Source organism: Rhopalosiphum padi, chromosome 2, assembly GCF_020882245.1.
Source record: "Rhopalosiphum padi isolate XX-2018 chromosome 2, ASM2088224v1, whole genome shotgun sequence".
Lineage (NCBI taxonomy): Eukaryota > Metazoa > Arthropoda > Insecta > Hemiptera > Aphididae > Rhopalosiphum > Rhopalosiphum padi.
In genome coordinates this window covers 70,775,222-70,787,842 of record NC_083598.1, presented here as the reverse complement: position 1 = coordinate 70,787,842, position 12,621 = coordinate 70,775,222, and the positions used below count along the sequence as shown (strand labels likewise).

Sequence of the window (12,621 nt, the reverse complement as noted above, 5' to 3'; positions counted from 1 at the left end):
ACTGGAATTTTGACGTCTGGTATAATAATAGGTAATAAGTGCACATCATGTAATAAATTGCGTGCAAACAGAGTGATCCGTTTAACATAATCGCCTAACAATATATACAGAAAACACAAGGAATTAAAAATTAAATTAACATCGAATATACCATTGTCATCATAGAAAAACATAAAAATAGGTACATGACCAATATTTTTAAAATTAAAAATATATAAAATATATAATGACATTTTTATATATTATTATGTTGTATGATTTGCGATAAAAGAATCACTCTGTATGATTTATTTAGTATAATAATACTTCGTATCTATAGAATATACATGCATAATATTTATGTATATATATTTATTGTGCCGCATTTAAATACATCTCATCACTAACACCTCCTCACCCAACTGCAAAATGTATTTTTTCACGACTGTAGTTACGATTAAATGTCTTGAACGCTCCGGTGCAATTTAGGCTAATGTATATTATTATAATAATATGTATATATATATATATATATATATAGTTCTCAAATTCATACATTGTCTTTATTATTACACGAACTGCTTTATTGGTTTTGTAATAATATGATCAAATCATTAGGACGAATGGAAACATAAAAAAATTACTTGCCGTCGTTACTCGTTATATGTGTTAATGTATTGGTTTCCGAGACAATCACGATCACGGTTTTTAAGAGTGTAGGCATACACATATAAGAAATAACATAACAGCCGACCATTTGATTCGGTTTTTTTTCCACGCGAAGTACTATAGTCTATAGCCGTACAGCCGTCGTACATTGGTGTTCTTTGTTTATTGACTATATAAGTCCACGCTCGAATCCGATGATAATACTGCACCGGTCGATCGTTCAACTACCTGCACATAATATTTAATTTATAAAAACACACGCCTAATTAGTGATTATCATTGCGCAATGTGGAGAACGGCAGTACGCCCGGCCAACGTGCCTAGGTATATATTGCCATAACGCATATTATATACACATCATATAATATTATTATAATGTTGTGTTGACGTATTCTAATGAAATTAGTTTTCCAGTTACGAACGACTTCCGTTTGTTACACCCTACGCCGACCAATAACGATCAAAATCGAAAATCATTCCGCAGATCTATCGGCGCGTATGGTACGCACTACACGCTATCGGTATATAATATGATATTCGCGCGGCAAAACAATATAATAATCGACCGCTACGGTACCGCTACGTGTGCTTTCATTTAATTATATACGTCCGTTGTCCCGCGAATATAATCATCGCACACATACATCTATGTATATACCTACGACACGTGCACATAATATAATATAAATAACGATATAAAAATGGTAGACTGCGCGCACAGACTTGCAACGCTCCCTCCGGGCAACCGTGGGAGTAATAACATTTTTGTTCGCATAATAATAATTGTTTATTATAATATGTGTTATCATATGTAGGTAGGCACCTAGTGTTAATTTATACGATTTTCAGCGTTAAACGCGAATACAAGACGTCTCTTATTCGTGTAATTGTCGTATCTATACGCGTATAATAATACTGTCTTTGCTCTCGGCACATCGTGTTCGCGGACGTTGGTTTTTTCATTCAAACAGTATGCGTATAGATCGCGACGTTTCGGCAGCAGCAACGTGTGCGCTACAGTGATGTCATTTCGGTATTTTCCAGAAAAGTCAACCCACTCGCCTCCGGTACGTATTGCGTATAATGACATTGATTTTTTTCATTAGTCGACCCTCTAGTCCCGGGAACCGAATAATTATTTTTCAGAGTCCAACAATATTATAATATAATATCGTGTTCAAATCACTCAAAATTCCAATTTGTCGCAGAAGCGACATGATTCCATACATAAACCTATACTATATTATAGACCGTGACAAATACGTATATATGCACAATGTTCGCGTGTAAATAGGTACCTCTACGAGTTTCCCTCGACAATATATAATGACGTCACTACAGGTCTCAAGTTCAACGTACCTCTATATTATTATAATATTCATATATACATTTTATATATACGCGGTAATATAACAAGAGAGAATCGACCACTCGCTCGTCCTGTATATACGAGAAACAAAATCCTGTCGCGAACACAATGTATATCATATATATATATATACATATCATATAGTTATAGTTCATCCACGAGCGTTGAACGGTATACGATGACGATCCAGTGCAGCTTGAATAATCTGTTTTTAAAGCCTGCACATTATGATATAGTTCCCGTTGAATGAAAATATAAATTATATAGCTTGCACGGTATGAACAAAATAAAAAAATAAAAACCACGCCATTGTGTTCCCCTCTCGGCGCGTGAACGAAAAAAAGAAAATATATAACAGCTTGTCGAATGTTATACGTGAGCGCCAATGGCGATGGTGACAAATTCCATACAGTTCATTATACTCCCGCCCAAAAGTACAATAATGAATGGTCCGGTCGGAAAAAATGAAAAATATATCGGCATAACATAATATGTGATGTAATTGTTTGACAGGTTTATATATTGTAATAATGTGACACATCGCGCGCGAAGAAAACAATATATGCAAAACCCATTACATGCAATGTATACACTATACTACGTACAGCACCAATATAATAATAGACGTATAACAATAGTTTTTGCGATTTTTCGAAATTGTTTTTTGTTGTCTGAGATCAAACTCGAGCAACGTTACAAAATGAATGAATCTTTTATTAAAAAATATATTATTATTTTTTGACATTTGATTTATTTTTAAAAATTAAATCTTTGTTTAAAATAGTTTATTTATATGATTATTTGTTTCGAACTCTCAACTGTTATAATACGTTAAGTTGAATAAAAATTCATCATTGTATTTTTGTGAATCGACAAATTATTCACAAAATGTATTCACATTATAAATGCCCGTCTGAATTCGATTGATAGGTATATTATTATACCTAGTCTATAATATCGTTTGCTTGTATTTATTATGCTTATTCACACCTATGTCCTACAGCCTATTCTAGCACTTCATTATGTTTCAACAAATCTACTCACTAATTAATGTTGTTTAAATTACACTAACAAAATGTTCTAATTATTTCAATAATTAGTGCTATAACAAAATAATTGGCTTACATGATTAAATTTGGTTTTTGTTTTTGTTTTTATTTGTCAATACATATAATAATATCTTATTGCTATTAAACAATTTAGCATTTTGCGTTCACTTCTAACCGCTTTCTAAACTCGTTTTTTTGCAAATAATTTAAACATAGTGCGAGCGTGTCTATACAATATAAAACACCTATATTATATATTATCAAATATTAATTGCTCTAATTTTTAGTATGTCTCGTTGCATTGTTCTTTCGAGTTTCGGAATTGATACTGTACAATTTCCTATTACAAATACAATATATGAAATGAAATGTATACTTCTTTTATTTTTGTATTATCTTATTGGTCTATATATTCCATTGTAACAAATAATATTTCTTCTAAATGTACAATATAATATATTATCAACACAAATTAAAAGTTATAAAAATAAACTATATGCGAAGAAGACAGTATAATATGATGTCGAGAAAAGAATAAAATCAAGCAAAGTTGAACGAAAAAATATTGATATTAGATGTAAGAAAAGGTCTGTGAAGAGATAAAGTATTTTTTGAAGTTAAACAATTATAGCTGATGAGTTGGAAAAAAAAATAAAAAATATTACTACAAAATATGAGTAGCCAGCAAGGAATGACAGAAAAAAAATAATGTTGTGAATAAGAAATCATAAGTATATTCGAATTATGTGGCTGTCGGAAAAAAATGCATAGTACCCATATAGTATAAATTATTATGTAGGTATATTAGATATATCGCATTGTCATTGATATAGTAACTGAAAAATACATATATTTTTTTTATTAATTATGATTTTCTCATGTTGAAACTTAATTTATTGACTGTGTAAATAATTCACAAGTAGGCATTTACAGTTTTTGCATAGCCAATTAATATAAAATATGATACTTTTAAATCGAAAGATAATTTTATTGTTATGAACATTTTAATTTTTAACATTGTGTGAAAATATTTACTTTATTTATGTAAAGGGAAAATGTATGAATCGTTAACTTTCTGCCCGGAACAATTTTAGAACTAATAGCTATTGGCAATAAGATCGGAGGATATAATTTCGCACACAGTTAGTAAATTCGTAATCACGCTTTATGGGGGATATGATCCCACGCGAATATTGACCGTCCGGTGGTCATATTTAAATTATACATAATTATAACCACGACATAATACTATTTGTGCGGATTACGCAACGATAAAAACACAACTAAATAAACTAATGATAGGAAAAACAAACGACGGCGGTAACAATTCGATAATTATACAGCTATTGAGCTATATCTGCACAAGCCACGTCTCTATATAGGGACTGATTCAGTAGTATTTTGTCGTGCGATGCTGCGGGTTCATTGAAATAGAAGTGCAGCAGTTATAATTGCTCGCGATTCATAACATAATGTTCATCCCAAAACAGTTATATTATTATTATATGCGATACATCCAATCTCATATAGTAATTGCCAAATATGTATTGTATGCATTGTATCGGCTAATGGCTGCTATACACATGGAAGAAGCCTTGGGACATGTGTGTATATGTATTATAAAAATAATTTTCTTCATAATAGAATTGATTACATTTTTTTTTCATTTTGCATCATTGTCCAATCACACAATACGAGAGTTTACTGGACGTCTGAACGATATTGGGTTGATTGAACTTTGTGGCAAGGTTGCCGATGCATATTACGTTTATTACTGCACCTAAGCATTTAAGTATAACCCATGAGATCGATGAGCTCCATACTTGTCTTATAACTAATCAAAGTTGTGTCCAAATTAAAAATATTCTATTGGTTTGGGAAAGTTAAAAGTAAATTTCAAAATTTTTAAAATTATTTGCTTTATCGAAGTCATTTTCCTGGCTAGTTATGTAAACAATTATTATAATGACACACATTTTAAGTAAATATTACTTGCTTGTTTCACTAGTATTTAATTAAATACATATTAATTTGAACAAAAATTTTAAACTTGAAACTTTAAAGTATAAACCATATTATATTCTATTTACTGTATTTAAACACCTATATTTACATATTATTATAATGTAAACCTTACGATGTACCTATTTATTGTGTAGTATTTTGTAATAAGTCACGGATTTTTATAAATAATCAGTAAAATAGAAGCTTGTTTAAGTATAACTTGAGAAGATTTTTGTCTATACGCCATAAGTACCAAAAACATCTAAAAAATAATCAAATAATATTAAAGCATTTATGCTTTCGTAAAAGAAATTCACATTAAAAATATTTGATTCGATTTAAAAATGTATCTTTATTTTATTTGAATCTTGTCTTATTCCTTAAATCGTCTCTAATATATATAACATAACTTTTAAATAAAAACTTAATAAAAAATCCCATCTTCTTACTAACAAATTTAATACAAAGCATTTTAATAACAAATCATTAGAACTACAACAGTTTAGCTCATTTATTATAACCATAAAAGTACATTTATTTTTACTTTCTAAATTCAATTGTATGTTGATTTTTAAAATTCGTAAAAATAACGATATTATCAAAAAATAAATGATATGTAAAATGAAACTGAAACTAAATCTGTTGAATAATATTATGAAACATAAATTCACATAATATTATCTGGTTTTATATTTTGACATAAACCAAACTTGTTTTCCGTCGTCTTTTTTTTAGTCAATGTAAATCACAGATGCAACTGTTTGTAACACTTCTACGTTAGTTAAAATATTACTCTTATACTTAACTATAAGTTATAATTAAATATTTTAATATTACATTATCAATAATAATAATAGGTATATGTGTTAAAATACTATATACAATATATATTTTAGCATATAATATATAAAGTATTTACGTTAGAACTTATAATAATACAAATTATACTTGATAGAAATCAATAGATAGCTTGCGTTAATTGCGATGGTTAATAATTAAAATAGTGTTTATTTGAATTTTAATAAATATAAATAAATCGTAAAAGTAATATAGTATTGGATTGATATTATTAATAAGTCATATATAATAACAGTTATTTTAATTTTGTTGAGACATGTTCAACGTATTCGTGAAAATATGGATCACGTATACTTTAATATGTTTTAGTCATTATTATATTATAATAATTACAAATTATAAATTAAAATAAGAAATATGTAATAACAGCTTGAATAATAATAAAGTGAAACTTGTAAGATGGTATAGCGAAGTACATCGAAAGTGACAGCTAGTATATATATATATATATATATAGTCATTGATTAAATATGGTATGATGTAACTTCTATAATATTTGAATAGCCTAGATATCTTATATTATGTCTATATTAGTTTAACTTCGTTTAAATATAGCTTCCTTAGAATATTAATTAATTTAGAACTATAAATGCGTTTATAACAAATAATCACGATAAATAAATCATATGTTCCATATTATATACAATACATGACTCACGACGACTTATTTATAATATTACAGGCAGTATTTGAAGTGTAATGGGTGCGTGTGTCTTCAGAGATGCACAAATGGCTGCAATTGCCGGCCAATCCTACAGACGATCCGCTGGCCACTGTTTATCCAATCAATCACTACAAGAAGTCCCATGTCTACGCTGTTACTAGGTAAATTTTTGAATAATATTCAATAACCACATATTGTAACAACTAAAAGGTCATAAACTCATAATATATATACTGAGTATATTTTATAGCACTAAGTAAAGATGATAATCGTAGTCATATTTTTGTAAAATTCAATCTGATGACCTGATGACAGAAAACTTTCAAACTCCCATAAGACAAAATATACACATATATCTACTTCATTGTTAATAATATATTATGTACAATGTATACCAAACCCATAACTTGAGAATCATATTGCTTTAACATCGGAATATAATACCACGTGTGTTTCTTGTAATTTTTAAATAAGACATTTTTAAAATAACAAATTATGCCTTCAGTATAAATCCCATTCCGCATTAAGAAACGGAACTAACGTGAGGATCGTTTAACAACAGATGAGTTGTATGTTATACCTACGTTTCGCTACGGTTTTTATCTTTCGCGATGAGTATTGTCAATATCTTTATTTTTATAAATGAGTAGTAATATATTTTTTTCGTTCCTATATGATATTAGTAAATTTGTCTTCATTTTGGCTTCCTGCTTCCGATTGGTTACAGTGGTTTATCGGAGAATTAGAGAGCGAAGGTGAATCCCACGTGAATAATTAAGACGGCGAAAAAAACTGGTTTCAATACATCATTTAAATTAGTGATGACGATATTCAGTCAGCGTTTGTTGGATGTGATAGTTGAAAGTGAGATTTGTGTTTGCTCGGTTTTGCTTATACTTGATTAAGAATTGAAGTAATTGAACCAATTTATTGTTATTCGTTTTGAGAAAAAATTATTTATGTATTTTACGGATGAAAACATTCTTAAATTTTTTTTGTTTGGAAAACTTAACTGAACGGTAATTTTTTTATATATTTATTATGTAAACACGCACACGCCACACACAGTATAACAATTAACTTGTGGATAATAAATATTAATCATTTAAATGTATTGGTATTTTAATGCGTTACTATATACATATAAATGTATAATAATCGTATGAAAAACTTATATTTCATTTAAATTTTGGTAAATTACTCGATAAACCGTATACGACAACGTTTATTCGAAAACCGAAACCGTGAACTCTGAACCACGGCCGGTAATCCAGGTCGGTGTACTCGCAAAGAACACGCGACGATAATATTGTTATTAATTTACTGAGATTGTGAGCCCAAAGATCGAGAGGCGCAACTGCATCTGCACGGGATCCGCGTATTAAGGCGACGGCGTGTGGTATTTTGCCGGTTATGGTCCAGCAAACTCGAGAGAAACCTAATAAGGACGTACTTGGATATTTGAGATGAAAAATAAAATACACACACACAGACACAGAATATATATACATCCCAAGGTCACTGATATACACTGTACCGCGGTGGTGTACTGCAGTCCACGAACGATGTATTTATTTATGTATAGTTTCAGTGTGCGAGTGCTTATAATACAGCCTATGTATATATAAATTATATATGTATATACATAAGTAACAATATCGTTTTACCTTCATATCCTCGGCACGAAGACACGGGGCCGATACGAGATTTACGGCCGGCTTCGAAAAATTTTCACGAACAAAAATCAGCTCACGCGAACATGACTTACTTATCCTTCGGTTCTCTTTTGTGACAATTTGTCGGACGATTGATATGCACCGTGATCGGCCCCCATTGTTCGTGCATTATTCTCCCCGTAGCACAAGAAGACCGAAATCATGTTGCAATTCCCCCAGCTGACCTTATACGGTCTAACGAGAAAGAGAAATGCATATAAATATAAAATATAATATAATATATATATATATATATAAATATTTAGTAATAATATTATATTTTATTCTTTTATTTCCATTTATCGTTCGTGAATCATGGCTATTCGTACTGCCTGAACGATTCTACACCACCGTCCACTGTTCAGAACTTGATCACGAGCATGATGTGCTAAAACCAATATTATTCGTTTCATTTTTCCTCATGTTAATACCTCAATCCATAGCATATTCAGATTTAAAGAGACCCAGGTCTTCGTAATATCTAATATAGCAAGTTGAAAATTAAATAATTTATATGCATATTACAAATAATAATATTACTTATTAATTAAGTTTAATTGCTTTAGTTTATAAAAATCTACACGTTTACGTATAAGTTAAATGCAGTTTTTTATTTCTAGTGAATATAACTCGTATTCTCTGGTTTTGCTATATTTCGTAATACTAATATAGTATTATAATAAATGTACTCTGTACATGTATTTTTCTATTATTATAGAATCCATCGGCAACAAGAGACTATGTTATAATAAAAAATTATCAAATTAGGTCTTGTAAACATTTCATAAACAATACAAAAAAGGATTTAAAAAAAATGAAAAAATTACAACTATATCTTTTAGATTGTATTTTGATGATAGTTCGCTTTGACGGAATTAGTTGATAGTAACTGCAATTTAAGTTGTGAGGAGAAATTCTACGATACAGATGAGAAGGTCGTTGTTCGACGTATAATATTTTTATCTGGCAGAAATTTAGCAAAGATGATGTTATGACAGATTATCTACATAATGTAATAAGCCCATAACCTAATATCCATTTTGTATTACAACATATTTTTACATGGACCTTCATTAATAATCTGCAATCTCTATTAATTTTTTAACGCTAAACTCACTATTGGAAATATTTATAGGGTTTTTAAATTTTATATAAACCACTTTTTGAAAACTATCAATAAAATATTAATTTGACTACAACAATTATTTGTAACTCGTAAGTCAATGACACAGTATGATTAAATCTTGAAGTTTGTTTTTTTTCAACTGAACTATATAGGTAGTGATTTTATGAATCAAACATAATAAAACTATTTTAATGAGAAATTTCGTAGTATTTGTAACATTTAATTATTTTTGACATTTTACTTTTAATATGTTCGTAAATTCCTATGTAATTACATATTATTAAGCAAAATGTAGAAATAAGTTTTCTTACCTTGAAATTACGTTAACCAACACGTTGTTGTATAAACATCCATGTACATAGACATAATATTTTCAACTATATAAGGTATTTTAAGTATAGATGCACCTATATTAACTTTTAAGTATAATATTTGACGATGATTACAGTGCTATAGACCTAAATTAACATTGCGTGATTTATTTATTGTATTTGTACATTATATTATAGCGTAATAGTACTTACGTTTAAGTATAACCTTCCGCCATAAAAACTTAATTTTATTTATATTCATGATTTGTTTGCGCCACGTTGTGTGAGCAATGATCATAATATAATATATTATAAACAATTGTAATTATCACAGCTATTTACTACTGTTAAAATACATATAATATACTATATACTATATAAGTATTAAAATGTTATACTAATAATATGTGTAATATCTATTTGACGGCGTTTATTTAGTATTTTACAATAAAAAATTATTAATTGTATATTCTCTAGCCGAAAGAACTTAACCAACTCGATTATGATTCGGTACAAAATTGTATATTATTGATTGGTGGTTAGTGGTTACGAGTAAAACTAAATATTTTTTTAACATTATTTTAAATGTTATATATTTCTTAATTTATGAATGAATACTGTTAATTAGTTTTAAAAACATCGAAAATAATAATTTTTTTTAAAACATGTTTATAAATAATAAGATTATAAGGTATATATTAAATAAATTATAAAAATAGTTGATTTTTTTTAATTAAGATTCTGAGCGAAATGAAAAATATATTGATTTTACAATAGCGTGTCTTGTTAATCCATGATCATTTATCATATGGTTTAAAGCAGTACTATAATATTGAAGGTGCTTTCAAATAGAATATTTTAATCTAGTTATTCTTTAGGGGGGTGGACATATAGAAAAGTCACAATAATTTTCTTATTAACACCAGTTTCTGATAACATCACTTTGGTTTTATAGGACATAGGTATTTATTATTCAAAAAAGAATTATCAAAAATTTTGACATTTCACCAAATATTTGTATGAGCGTTTTTTGCACGTAATTTAGTTTTAAACATATTTTTACTCTTTTTGATATTAATAAATATTTGAAGTTTTTTAGTATTTTTTTTTTTTTATTGATGTTGAATATATTATTTTTGTTTCTCGGCTTGAAAATTTATTACAAGATTCCTCATAAGTTGTTCTTACAAAAGTTAAAGTATATCAAAAATATAAAGTATCAATATTTTTATAAAAAAATTTGACGTTCATACTTAGACAAAATTGGATCTTTTAAGTTCAAACAAAATATAACGTTTTTCCTCAAACGAATTTAACTATTTTAGTTGTTTTATTATTTTTTGTAAATCAATGTATCTTAAATATTTCCAACATTACCTAAATTTTTGTTTTTTAAACTTAATGTAATTCTAATATATCTAAATAATAATACAACATAAACTATCCTTAGGAATAAATGCTGATCTACACGACTACACATCCCTTATTTTATTGGTACCTATCATATTTTTATTTATAATTAATTCAAACTGAACACATCCGTCATAGAGTGACCTACTCAATGAAGATGTATACAACAAAAATGTATTCTCCGGTTTTTCAATATTTATTTTGTAGTAAATCGACAATGATATTATATACATATAAATATATAATATACTACAAATTGTTGTAAAATAGATCTAATTCAAAACCTGTCAATCTTTTTTTTGTATAGAATATTTTAGTAAACCACATTCGTGCTCGTAATTGATATTTGACAACACGTCACTCAAATAACTGTTTTTCATTTCGTAATCTGGTCAAAATAACGTTTTACTATTTACTCGTATATTTTACCTAATACCTCCTTTACAATGTCATTTTAAAAATTTGATGTTTAAATTTTGAATATATAAATAATATCTTGTTGCAATGTACTCAATTAAATTTTACATTTAAATAACAACTTAAATTATGTTTTCAATTATATTACTATAATACGGATAAAAACATAAGCTTTAACTATAATTTGTTAAAGGTAACATAAGTGAAAATTATTAGTGCAGAATAATTGACATATAAGTTATTAACTAGTTCTTTACGTTCGTATATATAATATTACGTACAATACAATACATATATTAGCCATTAGGGATTCGTATACCATACTACAATATGGACAATGTGGTATATATATATAATTTAAGAATATAAACTACCACCGAATCTCTTTTGCTACATTCACGTATACCTAATAATAATAGGTAATTACAAATATTGAATATTTTGTAATTAAATAAGTATAATCTTTATGTAATACTATAATATTCCGGACATGTGTTTATGCCACGATGCAATTCATTTATAAAAGATTTCACATTTTGCCTGTTTATCTGATAACATATATTATTCAGTTATTATACGCGATAATCTCGTAAATTCTGTGTTTAATATTAAATAATTCCTATTCAGATTTCTTATTAATAATGATAATTATTACAATTATTAACGAATAATCGTATAGGTAATATATATAGTGATGTAAGTCGATAATAATAATTATTTCTAAACGTCGTCGAGAGCGACTGAATAGCGAGTGTACAATGTATTATAATACTATAGTCAGTATAATATTATATTATTAATTATTATATTATACTACTATGACATACTATACCACGAAAAATAACACTTGCCAAATATATTATTTAATTGATAGAAATGTAGGTGGTAATACTATTTTTAAGACAGGTGTACTAAAAAAGTAGTTATAGATAGAATAAATTTCGTTAAGTGTTTTTAGATAGAAAAAAATATTTTTTTAGATGATATTATAATAATGTTATTATTTAACTAAATTGATATTTTAATTTATACAGTGTAAATAACCATTCA

The 12,621-nt window shown here is 27.7% G+C and overlaps 1 protein-coding gene across 1 annotated transcript in view; it reads left to right on the top strand.

The window, feature by feature from the left end:
- The window catches only part of LOC132921221 (uncharacterized), a 50,016-nt gene that overhangs the window by 5,206 nt on the left and 32,189 nt on the right, over positions 1–12,621 (top strand). The window contains exon 2 of the mRNA XM_060984105.1: positions 6,611–6,753. Within this exon, the coding sequence (XP_060840088.1) occupies positions 6,650–6,753 (104 nt within the window). The 5' untranslated portion in view covers positions 6,611–6,649. The remainder of the gene's footprint in view (positions 1–6,610; positions 6,754–12,621) is intronic.